This window comes from Harpegnathos saltator, unplaced genomic scaffold, assembly GCF_003227715.2.
Source record: "Harpegnathos saltator strain DR-91 unplaced genomic scaffold, Hsal_v8.6 scaffold514, whole genome shotgun sequence".
In the NCBI taxonomy this organism is placed as follows: Eukaryota; Metazoa; Arthropoda; class Insecta; order Hymenoptera; family Formicidae; genus Harpegnathos; species Harpegnathos saltator.
Window position 1 is genome coordinate 37,397 of NW_020230332.1, and position 16,689 is coordinate 54,085.

The window sequence follows — 16,689 nt, forward strand, 5'->3', positions numbered from 1 at the left end:
TAATCGCGCGCGAGCGGCGCGTGGCGCAAAAATCAGCGCTCGCGCGCGTGAATTCTGAACGCTCTGCGAAAGCGGCCAGTTGACACGCGAATGACACGCCGAACGGTCGACTGCATCAACGGTTACCCGACCCGCCCACATTCACAAGGAGACCCCGTGACACGCGATTCAGCGGCTCCTCTCATTATCCCGTGCTGCAAAACGGCAAAAGCCGCACTGCGCTCCGGGCGGTCGTGAGCGAGGCGGTCTCTTGCCGATTGATTCCGCAATTTGAAAAAGATTCCACAGCGAGTGTGTGCGGAAGACCAGCCAAGTACGCGCGATATCGCTCGTTTATCGAAAGCCAAAGAAGAAGGGGGGAGGAATTTTTGTCGACGATCCGCTGTTCACAAGAGCGCGAGCGGCTGAACTGACGCGCTCGCACACGCCTCAGGCGAGTATCTCGGCTCGGCTCGGCTGCGCGTCGATCTGATTAATTCGCGCGCCCACGCGGATCTATAACAGTAGGCAGTCTCTCTCCCACGGAGAATCCCGATGATGATGCAGCATTCGTCAATTCGCGGACGTGCGTGCGCGAGCGCGAGCGGTGTATATCCGCGTGCCCGCGTCGCGATACCGATCCGTTAACGACGAGTAATGGATACGCGCGCGCGCACGCGCACCCTCGCTTGAATTCACGCGCGATCGCTTATCGAAAATATCGCGTCGCGATACCGGCGCGATTATTAATCGGCCGCGACTCGTTCCGCCCTGCCTTCGCGAGAACATCGTTTCATCGTAAATCTTGCCTCGCTAGCCGCCTGAAAATAATTATACGGGATAGGCAGAAATGAATCACGCCGCGAGGTTGACTCGACGTTCAACAAAGAGAAGAAGCTTTAATTGGATAGAGATTTACTCTCTCTCTCTCTCTCTCTCTGCTTTTTTAAATATGGTTATTTAAAATACGTGCATCGCGCGGGATGCAAGAGATGAGAGAGAGAGAGAGAGAGAGAGAGAGAGAGAGAGAGAGCAGAGCAGAATTCTTTTACTGAGACCGTGGAATTTAAAGCTCCTTAGAGCTTGCAGCAATTCGAATTGTGGATGGCGGATTATTTGCAATGAGAAGTTGCAAGTTACAAGAATTATAAAAGTAAACAATCTAACGTGCAGAGCAGTAGAAGGTATATAATTTGTATTTAATCGAATACGAAGTGCATTTGCGTATAAAGCAAGCTCGGAGGTAATAAAGGGAAATAATAGTTGGTTGTTCATTAAAGGATCCCAGATGTACGGTGAAATCAATTAGAATCTAAAGAATATGAAATATATGAATGTAATACGGATGATACAAGTATTAGAAAATTAAATGCCAAGGCAGAGAGAGGAGCAAAAATACAAGTTGAGCGTATTAAATTCTAACGTAAGATTCACATATTGAATTACGAATGTACGATGTAACGAAGCAAGAATATTACAAAGTAAAACAAAAAAATATATATATGTGTGTGTGTGTGTGTGTATGTGTAGAAAGAGACAGAGAGAGAGAGAGAGAGAGAGAGAGAGAGAGAAAGAGGGAGGGGGAAGAGAGGAATGAATCGTGCTACATGCACGATTTATCCGGTATCGAGATAAAAATCTCGCAATTTATACGGACAGTTTGAAAGTGAAGCGCGTTGCGTGCGAAACAACGGGTTCGTTACTTATTGCCGCGGACAAAGATAGAATACATAATGGAAGAGCAACATATTCGACGAGCGATGTTCACGATACGCCCCACTCTCGCGCTCGGGGTATCTCCCAAATGTGCTAAGTGATTTTTGGCTGACGTTCAACTCGGCGCGTATTTACACGTGAATTGGCTTCCAGATGAAAATCTAGGATCCGAAAATGAGACGCAAAGGAGAACGAATCGCGCGGATGCCTTGCCTGTTGCTCGCAATGTGTATCCCCTGGGAATCCGATTATTCCCGAAAATCCACAACTTTCGATATTAACGAACGCGCGACGTGACTCGCGACTCTCATTTCGTATGTATACGAGATAAGTTTGCGCGTCGTCGGGTTGCCGACGACTTCGAAAGAGAGGTAAACATTCAAACGAGCTCCATCAAAGTTACGCCGAGCGTTGTCGCGCGTAATTCGCGGCAATCATTCTCCCGTGGACGATCGCGCGAATCGCACGAATCCAAAGTAGGCGCGACAAAGGCCGATAGGAAAGGACTCGCGCGGCGAGTCGCGAATCGGACGGAGCGGGCGAGCGCGAAATATTTATTTCTGCAAAAGGAGTAACGGTAGTCGGTCTCTCTCTCTCTCTTTCAAACGCCGCAGCGAGTCTGCGTCTGTGTGATTATACGCGGGCGTGTAGGGTACACACTTCGCTATCGATCGACAAGACGCCACGGGAGAGTGCAACGCCGCCGGAAAAGCTGCGGGAGCGAACTGTCTTCTCCGCTCTCTCAGCGATTGCAACCTCCCCGCCAGCCTCTCTTCCTCCTTCGCTGCATCTCTCTCTCCTCCACCGATACCGACGTCGCTGTTATCGAAGTCGGAACGAAGTCAGTCGGAAAATTCCAACTCTCGTTACCGTCGTCGAGTACGCGCTCTGAAAAGCCGATCGCCCGAGTTTCCCCTAGCGATAACGGGGCGAACGAGCATTGTCATCCTCCCTCTCTCTCTCTCTCTCTCTCTCTCTTTCTCTCTCTCATTCTCTAGCCGCAATCCACCCGCATCGTCGATTTTGGGAGGACTTTATTTAACGGGGGACAATTATCGATAAGCCCCGTGCGAAACCGCGACGGCAATGAAGATAACGGGAGGAGAGGAAGAGAGAGAGAGAGAGAGGGAGAGCGCACAGAGAGAGCCAATGGCCGTCCCGCGGTCGACCGGTCGAGCTACAAACCCTTCGAGATCTCAGGATATCGAAAAAATCCACGAGAACTACTCGCGTTTCCTCGTTCCGACACTTTGTACGTTGTTGGCGACTCGCTCGTTTCAAGGGGATATTAACGCGGGCGGCTCGCGAGTCGCTGTGCGCGCAAGTTAGGGGTGCGGGGTGAGCGCAGGGTGCACCCCGGAAAGCCGTAAATTTTAATGTCGTCGTTGTATCCCGCTCGAAGTTTCGGAATACATTTCCCCACGGTGTGAGTTTCATCTCCGCCCGTGTCGATTAGCTTGACGCGCCGCGGCCGCCTCTCTTCGCTAAGCGGAACGCATCTCGAACTTTTTTCTCCTCCTCCTCCTCCTCCTCCTCCTCTCAGGACGTACGCTGGCGCGCACGCGAGGGAGCGTTGTCATAAAACGTCACTTTTTTTTTCTCTTTCCTCACGCCGTTAAGCTCTTCGTCGCGCGAGCGGAACGACTCGCAACGGCATCTGGCGTCCCACGTGTAATCCGACATTCTCGTTACATCGATTGACGCGTCGCGATTGCGCTCGCCCCCCCCCTCTCCTCTTGATATACAATGCATACACGCGCGGCGCGATGTAACGGACAATTAAGCCGTCCGTTAGAAATCTGTCCGTCGAAATTAGAGAAAATAACCGAGCGGTGAAAAAAGAGGGGAAAAATATGTCGGAATGTCGAGCGAGTAATTCGATTCGCTTCTAATTTCGTTCGCACGCTCGCTCGCTCTCGCGAGCGCGAGCGCGATAGGCGTGTCTCCCGTAACACTTAATTACAGCCGAAACTACGTTGATCCCCGTGTGTCGGATACGCAATTCCGTAGTTATCAGATTTCGGGCGTGCTTTCTCGTTCCATAGCGACCGCCGCGCGCCGCGGACGTCATACATTACAATATCAGCGCGGTTAAATATGAACTGGAAATTACAGTTATCGAGTTATATATATATATATATATATATATATATATACGGCGTGCTAAATTTCAAATGTCAACAGGTAAAAAATGTCGAAAACTATGAAAGATATTAAAAAAAGCTAAAACACGTGTTCCATGATTTCGAAGGGGAAAGAGAATAGTATCAGACTCTTTTTACTTTATTTACTATCGAGAATATATTACTATAATAGTGTCCTAACTTTTGTCAACTTATCGACCTTTGGAAATTTCAAAATTATTAAATTAACAAAAGTTAGGGCACTATTATAGTAATATATTCTTGATAGTAAATAAAGTAAAAATGTCTAATCTTATTTTTTCTTTCGACGAATAGTTGGCGAGATATCGTAAGTTAAATGTTGAAAAAGTTACCAAGTTTCCCTGAAATATTTCAAAAAATATTAGGCAAATAAAAAAATGTTTCAGACAAAAGTCGTTCAAATTAATTGGTAGAAAAAGAAGACATAATAAAAAATTGGGCTTCCTATTTTAAAACATTAAGTTGACCTTCAACTGACCTTGAAAATGCCCTCCAAATAAAAAACTGACAATGCCCCATTCTCTTTCCCCTTCGAAATCATGGGACACGTGTTTTAGCTTTCTCTAATATCTTTCATAGTTTTCGAGATTTTTTACCTGTTACGTTTGAAATTTAGCACCCTGTATAACGCGCTCAGCGCGAAACATCGAGGCTGACGCGGCCGCGTTACACGCGTGTAAATTTTCCGGAGATTGCGGGGCCACTCGTTTATTCCTCTGTAATATTAACAAAACCGCCAAAGTCGGAAGGTACCCGCGCCGAGATTCCCAGGGATCGGTGTTGCACGTGTTGCGATTTTGTTCTGTGCAAGCAACGTAACGACGATATTCTATCTCATCAAAACGGTGAGCCTCAGATGGGTCGATTTTGCGAAATTTCACGGATTTGAAAAATTAGCGAGAAACATTGGAACTTTTGTCGCAACGGACGGCCGCCATCGTGCCGTCGTCGCGCGTTCGTTTGTCTAATCTTCCTGCCTCCTCGGCAGGAATTCGATGTTCATGTGAAGATCATGTGAGGCGACGAATTCCCAGGAAACACGCTGGAATCGGTCACATCTGCTCGGTCCGATATCGGATATTTAGAAAGTTGCTATGGCGGATGCGATACGTCATACACCTTGACTGCCGATTAATTCAAGCCGGTAATAAACGGCCGCCGGAGAGATAGAAAGAAGAAGGGCAGATGGTGCATATATTCATAACGATTCATTGCGTTACCCAAGGAAATGAGGAACGTACAATGAAGGAAAAGTAATTCACGGACGTGACATTCATTTATTCTCATCAAAATTGAACTCGCAGCATATCGCCTGCGTGCTTACGCAAGCATGTACGCGTCTATACAGAGGGTGTACGAAAAGCACCGGGACGGCGAAATATCATCTCGAAGATTAAGCATTTTAGAAAAAAAAAAAAAAAAGCTCCGTTGTCCTTTCAGACAAAAGCTCCGTGGTTTTGTTAATTTGACGATTTTGGAATTTCCAAAGGTCCGTAAGTTAACGAAAGTCAGGGCGCTACTGTAACAATATATTCTTGAGGCCAAATAGAGTAAAAAAAGTCCAGCACTATTTTTTCTTCCGACAAATAATTAGCGAGATATTGCGAGTTAAATATTGAAAAGTCATCAAGTTTTCCTGAAATGTCTCAGAAAATATTAGACAAATAAAAAAAATATTTCGGACAAAAGTTGTTAAAATTGATCGGTAGAAGAAGATGGTGTGATAACAAATTGGGGTTTCCATTTGAGAAAAGTAATGATCATTGAATATCTCAGAAGTGGCGCGCCATCTGTGAGCAAAATGATATAGTTGTTTTACGTCCCCCTTGAAACCATACAACTTTTGTCTGAAACATTTTTCTTCCCCCCCCCCCCATAAAATGCTCAGTTTTCGAGATATTTCGCCGTCCCGATACTTTTTACACACTCTGTATATTACGTGCACGTCGCTAGAGCTGAAACGCTCGTGTCTTTTATCTGTAATTACAGTGAGGTCTGACGTTCTGCGAGAATTCCTGTTTGCTGTAAATATCATACAATGCGCGCGATACTAAAACGTAAAAAGATATCTCCTCACGCGCTTATCTCCTCGACCCGTTATAATTTACGTACTTTCTGGGCTACTGAATAATATTTTGCCGAACGTAAATTACCCGCGACATTACCTTCTTCCCTCCCCTCCCCCCGCCCCTCTCGTGTCTCGCGCGGTGAAAAATACAATACGGCGAATGCGAAGTAAATGCGTGCACGATGTTGCTCTTATTCCCGTGATAATTGATGCCTAATTAACGTATCCGCTCATATCGATGTAATTCCATCTGCGATTCAATTTGTAATTATTTGCTACGCTCAATCCGATAACAAGTCGCCGCCGCGGTTATCGCTGTCGATCGCACGATGCCGAATAACACGCGAAGCGTGACGTCTTACGAGGCGAACGGATCTCCGCTCGGATTTTCGACGGCAAATTCGACGTGTGAGAACGTAAACGCAAGAGCGCGAACGACACCCAGAGCAAACATTCGATAACGTCGCGCATGTGAGCCTAAAAAACGCCTAGTTCATCGCACAAAGGGACCAACCGCGCCCTTCCTCTCTCCCTCTTGCAACACGGTTGACGAAGAATGCCGCGAGCACGCGTAAGTCACGTACTCGAGCATCAGGCGAGCAGAATTGGAAAAGCCGGACGATCGCGGACGCGCCGCTGAATATTCATAATCTCACGCGCGCAATCTCGCCGATGACGCCGCCACCGACGACGACGACGACGGAAGTGTCGTCACGATCGATTCCCGGCGGTGTGGCGAATCGCGGCCGCTGGACGCCTCGCGGCGAGCGCTCCTGGAAATTCCGAGGCGACGTTATCGGGAAATCGCCGACGACGGGCGTCGTCACCTCGGATTCGACCCCCGCGGCTCATCGGCCATCGGACATTCAATCTTAATTCGCATCTCGACTCCCTCCGCGTCGTGTCGTCGTCGTCGTCGTCGTCGTCGTCGGCGGCGGAGCTCCGCGACGCGGACAGCGCCTGCGATGCATGCCAGCCAGCGTCGTTGGGCGACAGCACGCGATGGCGAGGAATCGAAAATTACGCGACGGACACGACAAACGAAGCTCGTGTCAAGGTTGCGGAAGACATTACCTCGAGGCTGCCATCGCGCGTTCTTCGCGGCGTATCTCTCAGTGGCGCTTAAGTAATCGCTCGCGCGCGCGCGATATCAGTGAAGAATCGCATTAGACGGCGGCTCTTATCGGCGGCTTTTGCGTGTGAAATAAATAGAATAGGGGCACTCGTATCGCCGGCCGAACTGTGTCGCATCTCGCGAGATGAGGAGACGCGGGGGTGTCCGTCGCAGCGTCTAATTTCGCGCCGCCGCCGCCGCCGCCTCGTCAAATTTATCGCGGCTGCGGGACGACTGACGTGGCGCGCTGAATCTCGGGCTTTTCTTCTTCTAACATCCGCGAAGTGTGTGTCTCCGATTTCGACGAAACTTAGGCATATTTCTAGTCAAAATTAAGAGACCCATATTTTTTATCGGCAATGGCTCAGGTTTAAGGGATGAATCTGCCCCTCGAGGTTTCGTTCCCCTTATGCCCCTTATGCTCGATAATTATCGCAGGTAGGGGAAAGCTTTTTAAACAAAAATTGTACAGTTTTTTATGCCGCACAATTTTTGTTCAGAAAGATTTTCCCTATCTGCAATAATTATCGAGGTAGCATAAGGGGGATGAAACTCCGAGGGGCAGTTTCATTCCCTAAACCTGAGACATTGCCGACAAAAAGAAATATTAGTCTCTTATTTCTGGCTACTCTACAAATATGCCAAGTTTCGTCGAAATCGAAGACACACACCATAATACTTCACGGATGTTCCTTCTTAGTCCTGCTCGTCCTCCCGCTCGCATCCGAGGGACTTTTCGTCCGAGCGTTCGTCCCCGCTCTTTCTCCCCTAGTAGGTTCCTCACAGTTCGCGGGACACTGGTCGTCGTCGGTTTGCGGCCACTTGGAAACGAAACGAAGACAGGCGAATCTAATTTTTGTCCATTCCCAGCACTTAGCACCTCTCGCTGCTGCTTTTACCGGCGCCACCGCCGCCGGTCCGACAGTCACGCGCGCGCGGCGCGTCGACATCAAAGTAAACCACCGTGCGGCCTCGCAAGGTCACGACCGGCCAGACCTCGCTCTCGAAAGTTTGCGGACTTGCGTGCGAATGCCACAGTTGGCCGAGATAATGCGATTCCGCTTTTACGCGCGCATTCCGGCCGCCTTGTCGTCGGCGAAAGAGAGACCGCCGAGAGCGGGCAACAAGGACGTTCTCCGTTGCTCCGACTCCGTCGATTAACCGCTGATTGAGAGCGGTCTGCTGATCACTCGACTTTAAATATGCAACACACACTTATTCTCCCCCCCAACCCTCCCCCCCCTCGATGCTTCTAATGAGAATTCAAACGGATCGGCGATCTGTATTTCGAATCTCGCGTCTCGGAAGAGACGCGGGCGATTGAAAATAGACGAGAATTTGGCAGACTGAGCGCGTGAGCCTCGACTCGACTCGACTCGACTCGACTCGCATGTTCCCATGCGAGAGACACAAGTTTAACACGCGCGGATGGAAATATAAATCAGGAACAGGTGGCACACTCGTAACGAGGGAGCCCGAGTTTTGCAGAGCCGATCTCATCACCGCGCCCGAGCACTCGGGCGGCCGGGCTTCGCGCAGTTTGGCCTAGGGATGCCGATTTTAAATCGGCTCGATTTTTAATCGGAGATCGACTAATCGGAGCCTAAAAGATCGATTTCAAATCGATTTTCTGGAACTCGATTGAAGGATCGATCTGTAAATCTTCTGAAAATCGCCAACACGATTTTCTCCCTTTCTACTAGTAACGTAGGTTTTTTTCTTTTTTTTCAATACGTTTCAGTTGGAATATCTGAACTCACTTAATGGCTGCACGATGCACATTACGTTGCCTTTAGACACGGGACGCGACGTCCCATGGGCGAAAATTTTCAGCGGAACGGAACGCGCGAACCAATCACAGTCACTCCGTATAATAGTATATTATATATACATATGCATATGCATATAATAGTAAACGTGATTTCTTATTTAATAAGCCTTCAAAAAGCCTTGATTGATGTTTAATCAAACTGATTAAATCCTTAGCATGAAGATTTAAAGATCCTTTTCCATCTTGTTGTAGCCACACACAACACAACCAAAAGAATACCATCTGTTTGATCTCTTCAATTCATATTAAACTTTATATGAATTACACGAGGTCTACTTTAGAGTGTAGAAATTTGACAGATAGTATACCTTAATGAGTGGTGCACTTTACATGCATACCGATCCAAAGCGATTTTCTGAAATCGATTTTTTACGAACCGATTTTCTGAAATCGATTTTTTAAAGATCGATTTTTTCTTCGTGATTCGAATCGATCTTTAAATCGAACTGTTTGAAAAATATTCGGCATCCCTAGTTTGGCCGCGAGTCGCTCGCGCGAGAAAAACTTGCTCTCTCCCGCCCGTCCGCGCGGCGCGGCGCGGCGGAGCGTGCGCGTAACAGTGATGTCATTATGCGTCACGAGAATCGGCGCGATACGCGCGAAACGTGATATTCCCGCCGGCGGAATATCGCTTTGTCTCCGTGGCAAGCGGGGAGCGTCTCGTCCGATTGCGCTAACAAATGGAACAAACGTCGTGCGCGACGATACGTCGTCGAGCGTGTCGTCGGAAGAAGCGTGTTACGGCCGCGCGTTTAATCGCGATGTCGATGGCAGCCGGTTCGCGTCGGCATTTACAGCGTTCGCGTCTCCTGTGGTATCTGCGCCGACCGAGAGAGGAGAGAGAGAGAGCTTCCTGCGTGCATCTCACCGGTCTTCGCGGTCGGCTTCTCGCCGCTTCTCGTCAACTCCGTCCCGCGATCCGCTCGATTTTTCGGCTAGCGCGGCGTATCGCAACGGCGAGGAGGAGGAGGAGGAGGAGGAGGAGGAGGAGGAGGAAAGAGCGCTCTCTTCCTCTCCTCTGACAGTCTCGGTGCGCGATATCTCGAGAATATCGATGCCCCGAAACGGGGCTAAAGGTCGCGCGCGGAAAATGTTTGGCGGGCGAAGCGGCCGATCGATCGGCCGCTTTAATTGAAAGCCCAGTTTCGCCAGGAGAGACATTCACAGCGCGAAAGCGAAAATAAAGCGGTGAAAGGGGAGGAGGAGGAGGGGGGGGGGGAGCGGAGAATGCTGACTCGTGTCTCGCATGCATATACATTCGCGACGGTGCGCGTTTGAAAAATAAAGAGATGAGAGACCGACGAAAGAGAGAAATGCGAGAAAAGAAGGGGAGAGGGGGGGGGGCGGAATTCCCTCGGTCCGAAGGGAAACAGAGATCATGTTGTTTTTTCCATTTCCCACCCTCCCCATCTCCCGCCCCGGAATCGGTAATCCCTGCCGTAAGGGATGGCGCGATGACTCTCGCGACGAGAACGTCGCGCGATATATTCAACGCGTGTGTCATCGGTATGTCGTCGCTCCCGACGAGGGAAGCAATAAAGCCTTTCGTATGCAAAGCGCATAAAAGAATGCCAATAGAGAGGATCGCGTTACGAGAAATAATAAGTGGCTCCGTCGAGGGCCGCCCATCGAGCAGGAACTCGAGATCTTGTTTTACAAACGCTATCGGACATTTGCGCGCGTATCGAGGATCAGCATCGTGATGCGAGGCGATATTCACAATAAAACCGAGAGAGAGAGAGAGAGGGGGAAGAGGGACGATTTTACGTTGTAATTATGTCCGATTTTCATCACAGCATCGCAGCCTGCGTCCGCAAGTGCGTCGGACTTACACTGAGAAAAAAATTGTATTAAAATTAAATAAATATTTGTTCGAATACGACTGTGCGAATACATTTACTTAAATTAAGCAATTATTTTCTAAAATTCAAGCAGAAAGTTTACATTCGGAGAACCTGCGTATTTCATTTTAGAAATTAGTCGCTTAATTTGAGTAAATGTATTTACAGTCCAGTACTCGAACAAATATTAATATTAATTTTCATAACAAATATTAATTTTAATACAATTTTATCTCAGTGTAGGGTTGCCAGATGCAAAATGACTATTTCCGGGACATTTTTTAGGTTGGAAAACAGGTTGTTGGAGAATTTTAGTTAAATTCGACAGATGGAGGGTTAAGAGACGGTTAAGAGATGTCGTTGCTTACCTGCAACGAATAAACGTGCGGATTAGGTACCAGCAGAGAGAAGGTTTAGACACCAATCGTACGATTGACCTTTTTCTCATTTTTTTTTTTTTTACTACACGAATGGTTTCTCAGGTCTAGTTTTTCGTCCTTATAAATCCCAATGATTGTTCTTACATTTCTCTCCGGTACCGATTAAAAACATGAATATTATGATTATAATTTTGTCGATTTCCCGGGACACGGAGCAAACTTGAGAAAATTCCGGGACAATCCCGGAAATCAAGGCCATCTGGCAACCCTAGTCGGGCCCTGGAGGGCCCCGGAGGGGGTGACGCGGTAACCGAAAACGGTAACTCGATCATGAGGACGATCGGAGCGAGACGAGCGCGCAGGAGCGTCGCTCGGCTCTCGGGATATCGCATCGGCGACGAGCTTGATTTTCGTCTCGCGAGTCTGGGAGGAATTTTGCGCGGCGAGAGGAAAGCGAGAGCAGGTCGCGCGCTTGGACGCACGCGGTGCGGAATGATCGCATTCCCGAGCAGCTCTCGCCTGACCTGCCCCGCATCTCCGCGAGTTGTCGACGCGACGCGCGTATTTCGCGGCCGCTGGCTCGGCGAAATACCGCGGCTTAACTCCCTCCGAATAACTGAAATATATCGGACCCGGCGGCAGCCCTCGTCGAGTCTCACGCGCGGTCTCTTCTTTCCAGCCGCGCTGCTGAACTCTGCTGCAATAAGCGACTCGAGCGAGAAGAAACAACACAGTTGTCTCATTCAGATTTATCGCATTAGTTTAGAAGCGCAGCTAAAAGGACTAACAGACCAATGATCGTGCGACACGCGCGCTCTCGGCTTAGCAGCCGCCGGATTCCAGTCGCTCTCGCTCGCAAAGTTACTCGCGGCGCGAGCTGCGCGGAATGAGGAACACGGGCGAGCGAGAATCGCTCGAGGAAGCTCGGCTCGCCGCGCGAGTGTTACGACGACACCTTCTCCGTCGCTCGTCAATCTACCGATTCACGCGGGCGGGCTGCGTACACACTCACCTTGATGCCGCTGCGTCCCTGTTGCTTCAGCAACACGTTCTCCGGCTTCATGTCGCAGTGGATGATCTTGTTCTTGTAGAGCGCGTCCAAGCAGAGCAGCAGCGAGTGCGAAAACTTGCGCACCAGCTGCAGGCTGAAGCCCTTGAAGTTGTTCTTCTTGATGAGCTCGTACAGATTGATGCTGAGCAGCTCGAAGGTGATGCACATGTGGCAGCGGAAGGTGAACGAGTCGAACATGTGGATGATGTTCATGGTGTTGTCCTTGTCCTGCTCGCGCAGCTTGCGCAGTATGCGGATCTCCTCGTGCGCCTGGCGGTGGAAGCGCTTCTCGTTGCGCACCATCTTGAGCGCCACGTGCTCGTGCGTCTTGTGATCGTACGCCTTCACCACCTGGCCGAACGAGCCCTTGCCGATCACCCGCAGCACCTCGTAGCGATACGCCACGTGGTCGTGCGGCACGTGGATGTACGAGCCCTGTTCGTTGTCGTACTCGTTGTTGTTCGGCCGGCCGATGATGCCCGGCCGCTTCTTCGCGTTCGCGCCGATGAAGTAGATCTGCTGGTAGTTGAAGATCTCGTGGTGCTCGTACGGCGTCAGCTTGTTCATGTAGAGCTTCATCACAATCTCCGGCGTGACGGTCATCGTCTTGGGCTTGCTGATGCTAACGACGCCGCCGCCGCCGCTTCCTCCTCCTCCTCCTCCTCCACCACCTCCTCCGCCGCCGCCGCCGCCGCCGCCGCCGCCGCTACTCCCGTCGCCACCGCCACGTGCGCGTTCACTGCTGGAGTTACCATCGGAACGGCCGTTCTTCACCACCGGACTGCTCGACTGGCTGTTCGGCTGCGAGTGCGAGTTGTGACTGGAATTGTGGCTCACGTACGAACTCAGACCCAGGCTCAGACTGTCGGCTTTCCACGGCAGCTTCTGGTAGCCGATGTAAGGCACCGCATGATCGCCACCGCCACCGCCGGTCTGCTTGAGGGTCAGGCCGGTACCTTTGACGATAGGCGGCAGGTGGTTGCTGCTGTCGCTGCTCGAGATGTACGCTGCCTGCGTCGAGATCGCGCTCGCCGGCACGAACGGATTCGGTTTGGAGAGCGGCATCTCGATCCTGCTTGCCAGGGCTAAGCTAATCATTTGTGCCCATTTGTCGCGTCCCTACAGCTGTCCTGTTCGAGGCTGTCTCTCTCTCTCTCTCTCTCTCGTCCGACGTCACACGCACCACGTGGAGGTCCGCTCCGGCTTCGCTCGATGCACGCCGATCGCGGGCTGCTGATCGCGCGCGCGCGCGCGATCCTCGCGATCAGTGTCTCTCGTGGTCGGCGGTACCCGCGCGCACGATCCTCGCGCTTTCGCCGGACGCGTCGGCGGAGAATGGTAGCCGGAAGTCGGTGCGAGGCATACTGCCGCGTCGGGGCTGAGAGCGAAGTTGCGTCAAGACGGGAATGGACCCGGGTGCCTCTCGCGTCTCTCGCGTTTCTCTCTCTCTCTCTCTCTCTCTCACTCTCACTCGAGGTTGTGGCTCCGGTGGCTCTCAAGGCGGAAATCGGATCGTCGTGTTTGCCCGCGAGCAAAATCGCGACTACGCCGTCGGCTTCTCTCGCTTCGTTCGTTCTGGCACTTCCTCCTCCGGCACTCGTCCCGCACGCTGGTGGAGCCGATGGAAGCGGCCAGCTACCCGGCCAGCCTCCGGCTGAGGGGCCGTGCGCCGTTCCCAGGGAACACCAGGGTGCGCGTTGCTGCTACGCTCGGCGGCTGCGTCCCGGTGAGCGTGCAGGGTTCGCTCTCGCACACGTGGGTGCTGGCTACGACTGGGGCGAATCAATTCCTCTAATAATATCCTCGGGCTCGCGCGCGATCCCGCGCGAGATTTCGCGTTTAAATGCAGCGGACTAGACAAGTTGCACTCTCGCACTCGCCGGCGACTCGTAGCTTGCCAGTACTTGTGATCGCCAGTGAGTTCGCCACCCGTCGTTGGGCGATCCGCTCTCGATGACGGCTCTCTCTCTCTCTCTCTCTCTCTCTCTCTCTCTCTCTCTCTCTCGGGTCCTCCGCAGGCCGACGAACGCTCTCAGCGAGAAGAGAAGAGGAACTATGGAAAGCGCACTTGGGGGATGTCGCGCGTACGTCGACGACAGGCAGACACACACATACACGCACACGTACACACATGCACGCACACGTACACACACGTACACACACACACACACCCGCGCGCGCACACACACACACACACACACAACACCCCGCGGGCGCGCGCGCGCGCGCGCGCTCACGATCGATGCGTTAATTAGTATTATTAATCAGCCGGGTCGCCGATGATATTCCGGTTGATTCTCTTCGCCTCCTGCGACGGTCGTGACGTCGCTCGCCGCCAACGACGTCGTCGTGTCTCCTCTCTCCGGCTCGGAACCGTCCGTCTGCTAATTTTACGATCTGTCGCGCGTGCGAGGGCGAACGCATCGTCGCGTTAGGAAGCGGCTGCTACCTCCGCGGCTAACGGAGGTTATTGGCACCGGGCCGGCGCAAGTTTGACGACTCCGCTGTCGTCGACGCGGTCGTCGCCGTTGCCGCCGCGTCTGCTGTCACTGTGCTGCTGCTGCTGCTGGTACTGGTGCTGGTGCTGGTGCTGGTGCTGCGGCCGCCGCCGCCGCCGCTGCTGCTCCATTCGCGCCGACGTCGCCGTCGTCAGCGCGACCGAGAATACCCCAGCGGCCCGCCTCGTTGTACGGCCTCTTCGAGCGGCGACTCAGCGACCTGACGCGACCGCGCGCGACACGATACTCGAGAGACCGCTCCCGCGTCCGACCGCGACGACTCCTCGTCGTAGTCGTCGATGCCGATCGATTCCACCAGCTCTCACTGACGGACGCGCCGTTTCCCGCTCTCTCTCTCTCTCTCTCTCTCTCTCTCTCTCGCCGTCCCCCGCTGGCCCCCTGGCGATGTGCCTGGACGTGGTTTCTTGGGATATCCTCGAGTCTCCGACTCCTAGGTAGCACAGCGACCTAGAAGAACACAAACACCCCGCGTAAGAACGCGTCACACGCGCGCACCGCTCGCGATCGATCACAGCGAAATCTCGCGCACCAACCTACTCCTCGCACACTTCCGGATGCACTCGCGACAGGCGAACAACGACACGGTCGCGCGCCTCCTCGTCGAACCTCGGTCCACCTCTTCCTTCTCCTCCTTTCCGCTTTCTTATCGCGCCGATTTCGCGGGATGCCCGACGCGCTGACGATTCGCGATCGTCTCGTCTCTTCTTCCTGACTGTCCGCGGCCGAGACTTACATCATCATCATCATTCTCCTCCTCCTCCTCCTCTCCCCCCTCGTCCGCTCTGCTCGCGACGGGAACGCGCGCTTTTCGTCACCGGCGCCGCCGAGTCACGCCGAGTACCTCCGCCACCGGCGGCGACGACATAACAGCACGCAGCGCGGCGTCGTCGCCGTCGCCGACACGACAGCGCGGAACGACGGCGTGTCCGCGCGCACGAAAATCGAACCGGGCGTCGATGCGAGCACGGCCGCGCCTCGACGGTTGCGCGGGACGTCGCGTCGCCGTCGTCGTCCCGTCGGCATCAATCCGGCCGGCACGTCGTCGCGTCGCTCACCGACGACGACGGGCTCCGCACACCGTGCCAGCTGTCGGCGGGATTCGCTCGCGAGTCTCGCGGGAGAGAGAGTCTCCTGCGCGTTTTCCCCTTCGGACAGGACAAAGGGAGCACCGCGCCGCGCCGCGCCGCGCCGCGCTGCGCCGCGCCGCGCCGGTCGAATTGGCCGCTTCTGGCGGCACCGACCGCTCCGCCGTCTGCTGTTTCCTTCGTCCCCGCTCGCTCTCTCTCTCTCTCTCTCTCTCGCTCTTCGCGCGAAACCGCTTCCCTCTCCTCCTCCCCCCCGCCCCGTCACTGTGTATCCGTCTGTCTCCCTTTCTCTCTCGCCCTCTCTATCGTTTTATATCGTTCTCTTACACACGTACGCACGAATTCGCTCGCTCGGACGACCACTCGTCGCCTCCCCTTGACGCTCTTTCTTCTTCTCTTTCTATTTCTTTCTCTTCCCTCCTCTCTCTCTCACTCTCTCACACTCTCACTCATTCACTGTGCCACCCTGTTTATTCTTTTTCTACCTCCCCGATTGCAACGTCGCGCCGAGATCACCGATGATCACGGGGTTGATATCCGGCGCAGAGCACGCACATATAGCAGTGTTCACTACACACACACACACACACGCACGCACGCACACACATACACACACGCGCGCACACAGTCGCAGAGAGAAAAAGACGCAACCACTTTCCCACACGCACGGTGCGCGCGCGCGCGCGCGCGTGCGTCCGCGCGCGACGTCGTCGTCCCCGACGGCTGCTCCGAAAGGCGCGACGGTCTTTCGTGTTAATGTCCCGATACGGGGGTGAGAGAGAGGGGTAAGAGAGAACCAGGGGGAGATTGCACACTGTTCGCGGCGCGAACGGATCTTTACGGTTACGCGCGGCAGCGCGACACTGCTTCCGGCGCTGACTCCTCCATGCTTTCTCTCTCTCTCTCTCTCTCTCTCTCTCTCTCTCTCGCTCTTGCTTTC

General features: G+C 52.8%; 1 protein-coding gene across 2 annotated transcripts in view; it reads right to left on the bottom strand.

Moving 5' to 3' along the window:
• LOC109503652 (dual specificity tyrosine-phosphorylation-regulated kinase 2) overlaps positions 1 to 16,689 on the bottom strand; it is a 49,880-nt gene that overhangs the window by 32,433 nt on the left and 758 nt on the right. Inside the window, exon 2 of one of the 2 annotated variants that reach the window (XM_025302765.1) lies at positions 12,107 to 14,198. In XM_025302765.1, the coding sequence (XP_025158550.1) occupies positions 12,107 to 13,243 (1,137 nt within the window). In that variant the 5' untranslated portion in view covers positions 13,244 to 14,198. Of the gene's footprint in view, positions 1 to 12,106; positions 14,324 to 16,689 lie in introns of those variants that run through there. The other variant, XM_025302763.1, reaches the window with a different exon arrangement.